The sequence below is a fragment of the Misgurnus anguillicaudatus genome, chromosome 24 (genome assembly GCF_027580225.2).
Source record: "Misgurnus anguillicaudatus chromosome 24, ASM2758022v2, whole genome shotgun sequence".
Taxonomy (NCBI): domain Eukaryota; kingdom Metazoa; phylum Chordata; class Actinopteri; order Cypriniformes; family Cobitidae; genus Misgurnus; species Misgurnus anguillicaudatus.
Window position 1 is genome coordinate 5583057 of NC_073360.2, and position 14045 is coordinate 5597101.

At 37.5% G+C, this 14045-nt stretch overlaps 1 protein-coding gene across 5 annotated transcripts in view; it reads left to right on the forward strand.

The window, feature by feature from the left end:
• The window catches only part of porb (P450 (cytochrome) oxidoreductase b), a 38961-nt gene that overhangs the window by 6152 nt on the left and 18764 nt on the right, over window positions 1-14045 (forward strand). For 4 of the 5 annotated variants that reach the window (XM_055195708.2, XM_055195709.2, XM_055195707.2 and 1 more), the window contains exon 3: window positions 13536-13584. In XM_055195708.2, coding sequence (XP_055051683.2) covers window positions 13536-13584 — 49 coding nt within the window. Of the gene's footprint in view, window positions 1-3551; window positions 4135-13535; window positions 13585-14045 lie in introns of those variants that run through there. The other variant, XM_055195711.2, reaches the window with a different exon arrangement.

A 14045-nucleotide genomic window follows, 5' to 3' on the forward strand; every position in this document is an offset into this window, starting at 1 on the left:
ACTTACTAATGTTTACTAATACAACCTTATTGTAAAGTCTTACCCAAGCATTATAAAAGTAAACTCTTGTAAAATAGGAATTTTCCAAAATTTGGCTTGATTTCACATGGAGTGTTCCATTTACTCCCATCAAAGTAGTATGTTTACATAGTGTATTATTTTGCCAATGAAATATTTAAATAGTTAACTAATATGCACACCGCCATTGTGCAAGTTTTTTATTGGAAGTTACACATTGATGTAGTGCAGTGTTTCTCAAAGTGTGAAGTTTGGTCATTTTTGTGCCCATCTTTATTCATTACTTTATTTATTGATCATACACTCAAAACGACACATTTAAATATAAGCCTAACCTAAAAACATCATACTGTGAAGAAAATGTCACGTTAAACCATAGCCTATAAAAATAAATTAAAGTTGGAATGTTAATTGAAGCGGAATGAAAGCTTTCATGTGGAGAGGCAGTACAGTATAGGCATAAAATTAGGGTATAAAATTAACAATGGATACGTTTCTGACATGGAATGAAAAGAAACTGGAGATTCGGCACCAGCAGAGAAAACCAAGACAGAAAGTGAACCTAATCAACCAAAAAGCCAGCTGAAAAGAAAGTATGATGAGGCATATCTTAATCTTGGATTTACGGTTGGTGTGGTTGGCACAGATGAGAGACCTGTCTGTGTTCTCTGTCTTAAAGCGTTAGCAGCCGATATCATGAGGCCCAACAAATTAAGGCAACATCTTGAAACAAAAACAACCGAAACACATTTATAAGCTGAAGAAAACTCAATGCAAAGGAAAGTATTTTCTTTAACAGAATCGCTTCTCATAAACTACAAACAAATGGCTGGATAGACTACAAGTGACCCTCTTCCTGGGTTAGTGACATCATAAACCCTAAAATTTACACAAACCCGGCCCCCAGGAATATGCAACAAAGGGGGTGTGGCTATGTTGAGCTGCTTTTATGTTGTTGCAAGGATTTAAACAAAGGACAAGGTTGTTTGGCACTGTTAGCCAGTTGGCTAAATGCCAATTCATACTTATCTGACAAACGCCTACTGACACCGGCAAACTTTATTGTATGTGTAATCGGTGTAAATTATTATTTGATTAGCACTTTTATATAATGTTTATTTGTGTGCTCCAATAACTGCAGGGCTGTTAAACATGCTTCTGTGTTTTGTTTGGCTGCTGTAGTATAAAGACAAAACTATCTGTTTTATAAAACTATTGTTCTTTTAAGACAAAACTAACTGTGCTATACAGTCAGTAGCAATCACTGTTGATCCAGAGTCAAATAACAATGTATTCAAAAACTATAAACAAGATCTGTAACGCCAGTTTCACACCCAAGCGTGAGGAGAGCATTTGTGGCGCGTGGCCATTGTGCTTTCACACCGGCTGCTTTTGCAGCGCATACTGTGCAGTTTAATAACAAAATAAAAATCTCAAGTTCACATTATTTTACATGCATTTATGAGAAAAACCTCTTCTAGACGCTTAATCGACTCGCCTGAAAAGTCCGCTCCCCTTCTCACTCTCATAATGGGAGAGGGAGGGTGTTACTGCGCCGAGTCGAAGTACTCCCAAAAGTGCTATTACGCCATAAAATATAGTTCCTCTTTTAAATCCGCTTAGAAAAGCGCTACGTTTTATTTTGTACCACCAAACTTGCTCGTATAACTACTCGTCTTAAATAGGAAAAACGTTGATGTGTTTGGTCACTTCTAACTTTATCTCTAAATGGTACAATTGAATGAATGGGGCTAAGCTAAATGCTATCGAAGCGTCGCAGCGCTTACGTGCACGCACACAGATGATAGAGGGATGATTCAACAGTTCTTAGTTAAGGTAATAACATATTTTAATGTTGAAAATGAGTAGACTATTCCTTTAACATGGGCGCCGAAAAAAAACACGCGCCACTTACGCTCTGCTCACGCTTGCGGTGTGAAGAGCTGTAAGATCCGTGCTTGCAGCCTTAATGCTCTTCACTAATATTCCATGGGTCTGATTAGGGCTCAAATTGATTAGGAAATATTGACGCCACTGTTTAAAATACACCAGTGCACATTCAACTACCCATAATGGTAAGGGCCGTGATGTTCCCAAACAATGCACTGGACCAGCTAACCAATCTGAGCATATTGCGTATTTTTGTAGGAGAGGCTTTTAAAGGACTCAACTTCCTGTTTTAAGGATAATGGAAACAGCGGTGTAGAATATAGATATAATATTATTTGATTTTTTTAATGAACGGGATGCATGAACAGGTTACATTGCATCCTATCAACACAATTAACCTTCAAAAACATTCAGTTTACCACCTTTTTAAAACAATGTTGGACATGCATGCATGCAAATGTTGGACATCTGCTGTTTTCAGTAATTACCAGGGCCAGACCGAATTTGCAGACTATTTGCGAGGTTTTTTTTTAAATCTGCGGAATTCTGCAGAATGATTTTAGATGTTTTAAAGATATAAGTACATTTAAAGGAACAGTCTACTCATTTTCAATATTAAAATATGTTATTACCTTAACTAAGAATTGTTGATACATCCCTCTATCATCTGTGTGCGTGCACGTAAGCGCTGGAGCGCGCTGCGACGCTTCGATAGCATTTAGCTTAGCCCCATTCATTCAATGCTACCATTTAGAGATAAAGTTAGAAGTGACCAAACACATCAACGTTTTTCCTATTTAAGACGAGTAGTTATACGAGCAAGTTTGGTGGTACAAAATAAAACATAGCGCTTTTCTAAGCGGATTTAAAAGAGGAACTATATTTTATGGCGTAATAGCACTTTTGGGAGTACTTCTACTCGGCGCAGTAACACCCTCCCTCTCCCATTATGAGAGTGAGAAGGGGAGCGGACTTTTCAGGCGAGTCGAAGTACTCCCAAAAGTGCTATTACGCCATAAAATATAGTTAAAAAATGCCGGCAGTGGCTGGCAACTTTTTTAAAAACACTGTCAGGAAAGAGTTAAACATAACAAGAGCATTCGTAAATGTGAGTAATTTGCATACCAAAAGTTGGCAAAATTACCTTTTATATTCACTTTTCCTAAAATATACGCTCATTTTCTTCTTGGACAAGTTTTTGATGGCTCATCCTACATGAATCCTAATTTTTCAGGAATGTTGAAATGCTTCCGTTTTCTTTCTTTCTCTCTCTTGCTTAACTGTGTTTCTGGAAAGTCTATTTGTCTTTTCAAAGCCTCATGTTGTTTGTGCTTTAGAGGGGCCGGCCAAGAAATTTTCTGAGCTCAGCCAAAAAGTTGAGGCACAACACAAGCCCCCCGTTATGTTCACTCTCTATTGTGTTTTTGTGGAAACCATTTCCAATTTGTCTTGCTGCTCTCAATGCCTGGCTTGTTGCAGAAGAGTCTTTTTATGATTTACGTGGTTACCATGACAATCTAACCCAGCAGTGAAGAGGGGGCAGATCCCCATCATTAGTTCTCTCCAAAACCAGCAGTGCCGTCAAACTGTTGCTACGGCTACATGCGTGTGCTCACGCGTGATTTATGTATCTTTCTCATGGATGACGAAAAACATTTGTTGTGATTTTTTTTTGTACTCTTGGGATTGAGTTTGCTATTCATGGGAGGATCCAATATTCGTGCCTTTTCCTGTCCATATGTTGGCGATGCTGCTACATTTTTGAGACCGTAGAAACTGCAGCCCATCTCTGACACAGGATATGATCGCCAAGCCTTGCTAAAATGATGATTCACCTTATCAATGGCTTTCTCCATCTGCTGTTTAGTGATGGAGGCGGGACAGAAGAGTGGTCCTTCACAAGCTCTTTCTCTGTTAGGAGTGCTACTTGCCTCTAAAATCAACTTCTTTACATGGTCTCTTTATGGTCCTCCTTTGGATTTCTGAATCCGTTCTCTTTTTGCTGTCGCTCCTAAAGGCTGAGGTCAAACTCTGATTCTGTTCGGCTGGAGATTATCTTTCTGTCAACATGTATGCACGTTGTTTCTTACCCATGGAAGTGCCTTTATTCTCCAGTGTTAGTTGGTGGTTTGGTCGAGTGTGAGCAGGTTGTAGTTTTGCTGCAGTGTTTGTCACTATGGGCTGTGTGTTTTCCTTACCGGATGACAGACTAGTTGCTGTAGACAGGTGAGTGTTTACCACAGTAAATCATACGATGTAGTATTAAAGGGTTAGTTCAGCCAATCGAAGATATTTTGAAAAATGTTGGAGCTAAACAGATCTGGGGCACCTATTTACTTATTGTATTATTTGTTCTTACAATCTGGTTGTTACAATTTTTAGTTTTTAATATCTTCATTTGTGTTTAGCAAAACAAATACATTTACACAAGCAAATGATGACATAATTATCATTTTTTTGGGCGATTTATCCTTTTAAATCGATGACTATGTAGTTCAAAATGTAAATTTTTTTAAATTTCTTTTTTTAAGTGTGTTACGTTTAAAATTTTTTATTTGGCAGTCATATTAAAGATCACATAACGCACACCCTTTCTGCCAATCTCATGGTTACCTATAGACAGTTTCAGCAGTAACAACATAAACAAGCGGCTGTCGTGGTCCGCACGTAACTTCCGGTAAACTCCTCTAAGAATAAATAACAACAAAGTTTTTTAAACAAGCAAAAAAACAACACATAGATCACTTAGGAAACTAAAACATTTGTTATTTTCGACAAGGTATTTGTTAAAGAGATCAGTTTAGCAACTAGTCAGACCATTAAAAAAATGGTTCGGATCCAGACGTGTATCGCGTCAGCGCACGTGCGTTTGATGAAACCGTCTATAGAGTAGTATTTCATCATTTATATGTCCAAAGAGTCTTTCGTGTTGTCAGATTTATAAAAGACAGAACAGCCTTTCCAATTTTTTCAGATAAAAGTCGATCTCTTGAAAGCGTACGATGGGCGGAGGCAAAGAGTTATGTGTACAGCTGTGACATTGATGTAAATAAAAACAGTCAGATACAGCCGTACATATATTATCCAGAATCAGATACGGAGTCGGTTACAGCAGGACGTCTTTATCTGGTAATTTATCATTGTTTGCTTATCTGCTATTTTAAATAAAAAAGTGACTTAATTCTTGATGATGTATTTTTTCTGCATTTGCCCATTTTAAAAAGTGTAAATGTCGTACGTGCAGTACAGTGTTTGGAAAATGTGTGCTGTTGTTCGTATTGTTTACATTACATGCACGTATGGGCCGATCGCAAACAAAACACGTGAGATTTTGATTTACTTACGCATGTGGTTCCGACTCCTGAACGGGATCTTTTAAAGTTGGGACCGCTCCATCACTCAGTTGCAAATCCGGCGTCGACCCAAGCCTTGTTTGTAAATCAATCATCCCAGGTTTCAAAACAACCCATTCGCAATTACAATGCTGTCCGGGAAAAACAAACTGCATCCACTGTTGTCTTAAGACAGGAAAAGCCAAACAAGGTTTTCTCCTCCTTGCATCCAAAAACGCACTTCTTTTGTCGAATCATCTTGATTTGTGACAAATACTCATCATGTCACAGCAGAACATTTAAAAGTATTTAGTCTTAAATATTGATTTAGCAGTACATTTATGTAAAATGCTTCCTCCAACTTTTAACAAACAGTTGTTGAAGGTAAACAAAGATGATGATAATTGTTGTGTATTACAGTTTATTCACATTTCATATTTAAATAGATGTGTTAAGATGGAAAATGTATGTTCAATATTTATTCAGGATAGCTCTCATGATGTGTTCACAGAATGATTATTTAGTCCTTCACATTTGTATTTTACCTCAATAGGCTTTATGCCCAGCTGCACTACTTCCTGAACTTCAGCCAGCTCATTGTTTCCTGTCTGCCATTATTGGACCAACTGATTAATCCAGGTGTACCTGACCTCAGAAGTCACAGCAACAATAATCAGACACACCTGGATTAATCAGTTTGTCCAATAATGGCAGACAAGAAACAAGGAGCTGGCTGAAGTTCAGGAAGTAGTGCAGCTGGGCATAAAGCCTACTTCAGGGTAATCATCAGGCAGAAACTAATTTTGCAATAGTGACACATTATACAATAGTGAGTCACCGTTTGCAAATTCTATAGAAATAAATGTGTGATGCCATAACTGAATTCACCCTGTTGCAAAATTGTTCATGGGGTTTCTTATGAAACACCACTTTTTGTAAACTCCAAATATTAAACATGTTAAAGATTAGTGACAGTCAATTAATTTAAGGGTTTGTTCACCCAAACTGATTAAAAACATTATTTACTCGAACCCGGTAGCACTGTTGCCTCACAACAAGAAGGTCCAAGATAAGTCATTCGGCCGTTCTGTCTGGGGTTTGCTTGTTCTCCCTGTGACAGCGTGAGTAAAGATACTTAATATTAATAAGATATGTCCGCTCTAGTCTCGCCTTCCAGTAAAATGAGCCAATTCTCTGCGGGGGAGAAACAGAATCAACAGGTCTTGTTCTAACAAGACCAGGAGGCAATTGCTAATATGGTGGCGCGGTGGCGTAGTGATGTAACTTCCTTAAAATGACTTTGCTGTGGGTTTTCTTCAGTTACTCTGGTTTCCTCCCACAGTCCTAAGACATCCAGATTATGTGAATCGATTATGGCACACTGCACTTCCCCTAAATTGTATTGCATGTTTTTATTCACACAAGTGAGGCAAACAAAAAGTTTAATCCTTTGAGAAATATAAAGCCAGGAACACGATGTGAATATCTGCTTTGCCTTTGTTGTGCACAGCATTAGTCAATAGGACTAAATGTTGATTTTTTTTTTTGGTTGAACGAACACTTTGAGTGATTTCTTATCCACTCACTGCAAAAAAACTTTCTTACTTGTTTTTGTCTTGTTTTCAGTAAAAATATCAAAAAAAAAATCTTTAAATTAAGATATATTTTCTTGATGAGCAAAATGACCTAGGAAAATAAGTATAGTTTTAGACAAAAAATAAGAATAAGAAAAATGTTCTTGAATTAAGTAGTAAACTTATTTGAAAAAAAATCTTATTAATAATAATAATAATAATACATTTTATTTATAATGCCCTTTTCTAAAACCCAAGGCGCTACAATGCCACATTATAAAATACAATACAAGAATTAAAAAATACATAAAAATACAGTCCAACACAATAAAAAAATTGTGACAATCCATATATGCAATTTTAAAAAGATGGGTTTTTAAAAGCTTCTTAAAACTGGATAGTGAATTCACATCTCTGACAGCCAGGGGAAGTGCATTCCATAGCGTTGGTGGAGCAACAGAGAAAGCTCTTTCCCCCATAGATTTTAATATACACAAAGGCTGTTGGAGCGTAAGAGAATCAGCAGACCTAAGGGAGCGAGGAGGCTTGTAACGGCAGACTAAGGCCCAATCCCATTTCTCTGTCTTACCCCTTACCCCTACCCCTTAGTTTTGCACGAGAGCGAAAGGGCTATCCCGATTGGTCCTTACTCTCACGTGAACATGCAAAACTAAGGGGTAGGGGTAAGACAGAGAAATGGGATTGGGCCTAAGTCACAAATATAGGAAGGGGCAATTCCATGCAAAGCTTTGTGTGTTAAAGGGAATGTTTTAAAAACAATACGCGACTGCACAGGAAGCCAATGCAGACTATAAAGCACACCTGTGATATGCTGACGTAATGTATGTGTAAGAACACGTGCCGCTGAATTCTGTACATGCTGCAGCCGTTTAATTGATTTAGCAGGCAAGCCAACAAATAGAGCATTACAGTAGCTAATTCTGGAAGCATGAATAAGCCTTTCAGCATCAGGTGGGGTGAGAAAAGGTCTAATCCTTGCAATGTTTCTGAGATGATGGAAAGCAGACTTTGTAATACTCTTAATGTGAGAGTCTAGTGTCAGATGAGTGTCAAAAATCACTCCAAGGTTACGAACCTGAACAGATGGAAGTACTAGACTGTCATCCATAATCAAATTAAGATTATTCCCTTTGTGAATGACTGCTGGTCTGCCAATAAGTTGCATCTCTGTTTTCGAGCAATTTAATTTTAAGAAATAATGGTGCATCCATGTTCTTATTTCTTGCACACACTCAGATACACCTCCTTGTGGAGGTGCGAGTAGGATCAGATTTGGAGCTGATGTAGATTTGGGTGTCATCAGCATAGAAATGATACCCTAAGCCATATTTCCTAATAATTTGCCCCAGAGGAAGCATATAGACACTAAACAATATGGGACCCAAAACCGATCCCTGAGGAACACCATTACAGAACTGTCCAACTTGAGATTTGTTGTTTCCCAGGACAACAAACTGGGAACGATCAGTAACGTAAGATTTAAACCAGCTCAGCACAGTACCAGTACCAAGCCACCTCTCCAACCTATTTATTAGGATGGAATGGCACACTGTTTCAAATGCAGCACTAAGATCTAACAAGACCAAGATGGTAGAGGCTCCAGAGTCGGCTGAGATGAGCAGGTCGTTCATAACTCGAACCAGAGCTGTCTCTGTACTATGTCCCTTTCGAAACCCAGACTGAAAAGGTTCAAAAAGCTTGTTGGAAGACAAGTGTGAGTCGAGTTGTGCCGCAACAACACGTTCTAGAACTTTAGCAAGAAAGGGTAAATTAGAGATGGGTCTGTAATTTGATAGATCAGATTTATTACATCCAGGCTTTTTAAGGACTGGTGTAATAGCTGCAACTTTAAGAGCTTTTGGAACTATACCAGTAGTAAGAGACTTGTTCACAATGTTCGTGATAAAGGGACTAATTGAAGGAAGACATCCCTTTAAAACAGATGTTGGAATTGGGTCAAGAGCACATGTAGTTGTGTTCATTGCCATCACTAATTTCAGAATACAATTATCAGTGACTATATTAAAACCAGAAAATGAGCTTTCCAGGAAACTTGATGGATAGATCTCAATAGGTGTAGAGCAAGGTAACAAACTGATTAACTTGTGTATATATTCAATTTTTTCCATAAAAAAACTAAGATACTTGTTGCACTCCTGTACAGAAGAACAGATAGGCAACTTAACCGGTGCAACAATGCTGTTGATCATTTTAAAAATCTTATTAGGGTTTGCAGCACCATCACTAATGATAGCCGAATAATACTGTGTTCTTGCTGCTTTGAGTGCTTCAGCATATTCACTCAAATGCTCATCATACATAAGCTTATGAACAGTTAAACCAGATTTCTTATATTGGTGTTCAAGCTGCCTACCTTTCATCTTAACAGCCCTTAACTCAGTAGTGTACCATGGAGATGATTTACTAAAAGAAACAACATGTTCTTTCATAGGTGCTAGTACTGTACATCCAAAGCAGATGACAAAATGAAATTATAGTGATCAACCGTTTCAACTGCTGAATGCTCTGAAATCTGACAGGAGAGACTGTCAAAGGTAACATTATTGATATTTCTAAAATGAACGACCCTTTTATGAGTACTTCTTAAAAGTTGGACTTTTACATTAAAAGTAAGAAGCTTATGATCACTAATGCACAATTCAATAGTCCCTTTCACACATACAGTCTTTACTGGTAATTTACTGGTAAATTACTGGTAAATTGCAGTTAACATGTCATGTGTGAACAGAACCTTTCTGGTAAATCAGTGCTAACAATTTACCAGTAAGACAGGTTGTAAGATTGCCAGTAATTTACCGGTAAGCGCTATGTGTGAACGAAAAATATAGGATTACCGGCATTTAGAACGGCCGACGTCAGATCACGCTGACAGATCGGGCCATTCAGAAAGTTTTTTATACAGGTGATGCGTTTACCCCCGAACTGTTTGCTGCATAAAAATCAAGCACACCTTAAGTTAACATCCACATTTCTTCACCAAAGTTGTTTTAAACAGCTTGCCGTCTATTTGCCATATTGCCGACGTCCTTAGCACACCATCTGTGAAGCCTAATGTGCAAACGCAGGTTGACGCCGCCTCACGCAATTTGCTTGGTCACGAGCAACTTCGCGACCGTTTGCCACAGATGTGAAAACAACAAAATACGGACCTTGGATATTAAGTCATAACCCGCCGTTGTTTACAAATACGACACGGAGCTGGCTGGCCGCGCGCCACAGGTAACTTCCGCTTTCTCTCCGAGTTTACCGGTACTTTGATACTGATGTGTGAATGATGTCTTACTGTTAAAAAGACAGAACGTCACTGCATGTGTGAACAGCACATTTTTGTATTTACTGGTAAATTCATTCTGGTAAATTCATGGTAATTTAACAGAAGTACTGTGTGTGAAAGAAGCTATTGCTGTCAAGCTGATCAATGTCCACACCAAGAGAACAGACCAGATCAAGTGTAAGACCTTTATTATGAGTTGGAAATGTCACATGCTGAATCATATTAAAACAGTCTAACACATCCATAAAATCAACAGTTAGATTACTATTAGAGTTATCCACGTGGATATTAATGTCGCCAGTCACAACCATCCTTAAACAAACCAAGCTAAAAGATGTGAGTAGCTCTGTGAGTTCTGTAAAAAACAGAGGGTTTGGTTTAGGGGGTTGATAAATAAGTACAATAAGAACAGGTGAAACATCATTTATTTTAGATAACAGCGACACCGCCACCTTTGCCACTTAACCGTGGCTTCTCAATATATGTTTATCCCAGTGGGGCACTCATGTTTAAGGTTAAACAGTCATTTGGCTGGTGCCAAGTCTCACAGATACAAAAGAAATCCAGAGCATTGTTTAGTATGATATCATGGAGTACAGCAGTCTTGTTAGACAATGATGAACGCATATTTAAATGTGCAAATCAAGCAGTTTCAAGTCGTATTTTCTGATGAGTTAGTTGTGGATATCTCAAGTTTCCATGGCAAACGCCACGAAGAAAACGCTTTTGTGTTTCAGAGTCCTTGGATCGAGAACATAAAACTTTAATGCCAGTCCCAGTAGTATAAACATTTTGTCGTGATCATCTGTGTAAATATTTTGGCCGACATAATTTCAAGGTCTTTTGAACACAGATGTCAGGAAGTAAATGATGTTCCAATGAGCGAAGTTCGGAAAAAGAGTACCTTAAAACAATGATGACGACAATGGACAGCAACGAAATCCACATGATAAGAGCAGTAATATCCAAACTGAATCACACGTGAGTTAGAATCCAGACACGTATCACACCGCGGCATATAGAAAGCCGATCACACAGGTCACAGCTAGCGTTCACAGTCAGCAGAATCAGTCCCACGGCGCTGAATCCATTGGCAGACATTTTTGCTTGTCTTAAGCACTAATTTACTTAAAGTTGATATATTTTTTGTCTAAAAACTAGACTTATTTTCCTAGGTCATTTTGCTCATCAAGAATATACATCTTAATTTAAAGAATTTTTAGATCTTTTTATTGAAAGGTTTCCGTTACTTCCCTCGGGTTGCCGGTTTGTGGCCCCGAGATGGAAAACGAGACGCTACAGGAATACTTTTGTTACAGCGGCAGTAAAGGTTTTAAATGAGAAGAAGAAGAGAGATGTTTTAGTATGCGATTGTTCGTGGTATATGCATGTGTCTGTTGTCAATATCCAGTATTTTTGTTTGGGATATGTTTTTATTTCTTGTATGTTTTTCTTTGGACAATGAAATTCTATTTTTCTGCAAAGCAAATTTACCTTCGGGTACGAAAAATAGAGACCTTGACCTAATCCTGCTTCTGTTGATTCCGGTCAATGTGCTTTTCAAAAGTTTTTAATCTATTCATACCTTGTGTTTTTTGTAATCTGTACTTAGTACAGGACTATATTAGTGTTTTGAATAAAAGTAAACATGCTTACAACATGAGAAATTAGCGATTAACCAACATGCTATTGCTAATAATAAAACAGATTTTATGAACACATTGCACTGCTCTTATCTCACAATTACAGGTCATATGTCCCTTCTCATTTTAACAATCCGTGGTTTCTAAGGTTCTTTGTCCTGTGGAAATTTGTAAAATGATGTTTTAATGTTTGTTTGTGTAGTGAGTTGAACTACAATCTATATTTACTATTTTTTTTATGAATACGGGTATGAATTTTATCTTTTAAGAATTGTTTCGTCAAAACATGACCTTCATTCTTCCAAAGACATAAACGTTTCTTTACACCTTACTATTTTATTCTACCATTAGTGAATGTTTTTGTTGAAAAGCTCTTCTTGATGAATGATTGGCATTCATGTCACATACAACAGCAGTGCTTACTCATTTAATCGTGGTACATATCCTTTTGCAATAGTTGGCCACCAGCCCAGAGCATTTATACAGTGAAAAAGCTCTCACGCTTTCACGCTCTTGAATTCTTTGCGAATTGTGTATGTATTGTTATTTTGTGTGTTGAAGTGCGGTTAATAGAGCAAGAGGTTTAGCATGTGTCACATTACAACAGTGGCAGAACTAGATTTTTAAAAATGGGGTCACCAGGGCTACTTTAGAGGGTCCATAGTTCATGAAAGAAAACAATGTGTTACCATGTATCAAAAAAGCATGAATGAATTTCATGATTGCTGATTACTTCACATTACTCCACATTAGATCAATATTCCTAACTGGATGCATTACTAGATGTAAGGGTGAATTTTAAACCTTTCTTTTTTCACATCTGATTTCCTGTCTGTTAATGAAACAAAAGATCTCATGTTAACTGCTGTAACTTTTTCCAAACGTGGACTCCATGATAAACATTAGACTTACTTCAAATAGAGCTCAACACAGGATTTTTGGCAAAAACAATTATTTATTTTCAAATAAATATGAATTAATATTTTTTTAAGAAGTTTCAGAAGTTTTACTTTATCTTAACAGATACCGTCATCAAAGAGCTTACATATCAGCTTGAAGAGTCGGTATCGGGAATTGGTATCGGCCGATCACTTCCACAAGAAATCAATACTTGGTATCATCTGCATCGGAGTATCCGTCCCTAATATTTATATTGCTAGGCAACCACAGAGGCAGCTGTCCTGTCAATCAAATATTTAAGCGAGATGGCACTTGAAACTTTGATTTGCTGTTACTGTCATATTAGCATAAGTTTAAGAAGAGGGCGCTTGCTCTCACCTTGATCAAGCATGAGAGGTGCACAAACACACAGGGGACATTGTTTGAGTGCTGTCTTCAGTTATTCCAAGCCACTGTAAACTTCTGTCACCACAATAAAAGGCCCGCCTCTCCCCTCATTCGATTGGACAATGGAAAAGCGCAGATGACGTTGGGCGCTTTCCCCTCAGAGTTTACTTTTTCAACTTCAGACGCTCTTAGCGCTCCTTCAAACACGCAAGGCATTCGGCGTGCATAAACAGCACGCATAACGCTCACTATGTGATCCGTCCCTTCAAGATAATATCTCTGAAAAAAAAAATGCAGTATTATGTTTCAAAAAGAGATAGAGAGACAAAATATGCTATGGATTGCAGCCAAAGCTTTCACTGTATGTTCGTTGTATGTAAATGCTTGTATGTATGTTGTAGTTTTCCATAATGTAATTATTTTGAAAGTCATGTTAACTTTTTGGTATCTGACTCTGGTGGTCTTTGTTCTGTAGGTCTTCAACAACTAGGGACACAAGTTTTATTGAAAAAATGAAGAAAACGGTAAGTTGGTGTTTTTTGTTGCCAAATCTGACATTGCAATTGTAATACTGTATACACTCAACAGTACAGCATACATGTGGACATTTTTAAGTAAACTCTATTCTTTCTTTTTGTGTCAATACTTCAACAAATATTCTTCTTATAAAACTTTGTTGTGTTTACAATTGTCTGTTTCCAATGAGGGCATTTTTATTTAATTTTTATTTTAAACAAAAGATTAAACAATAAATAATTTTTTTCACATCCATCTTTGCTTATATTTACCAAGGGTGCCCATATTATTGAAGGGCACTGTAACTATTTTGGTTACTTTATAGTTCAGTAGGGCTGTCAAAATAGCTCAAAAATGACTTTCGAATATTCTCACAATTATTCAAACATCTGGTTGCGCATTTTGTCAATGATGGGCATCATGTCAATATGAGGACAAATTAATACAAAGTGACATAACTACTTGCAAT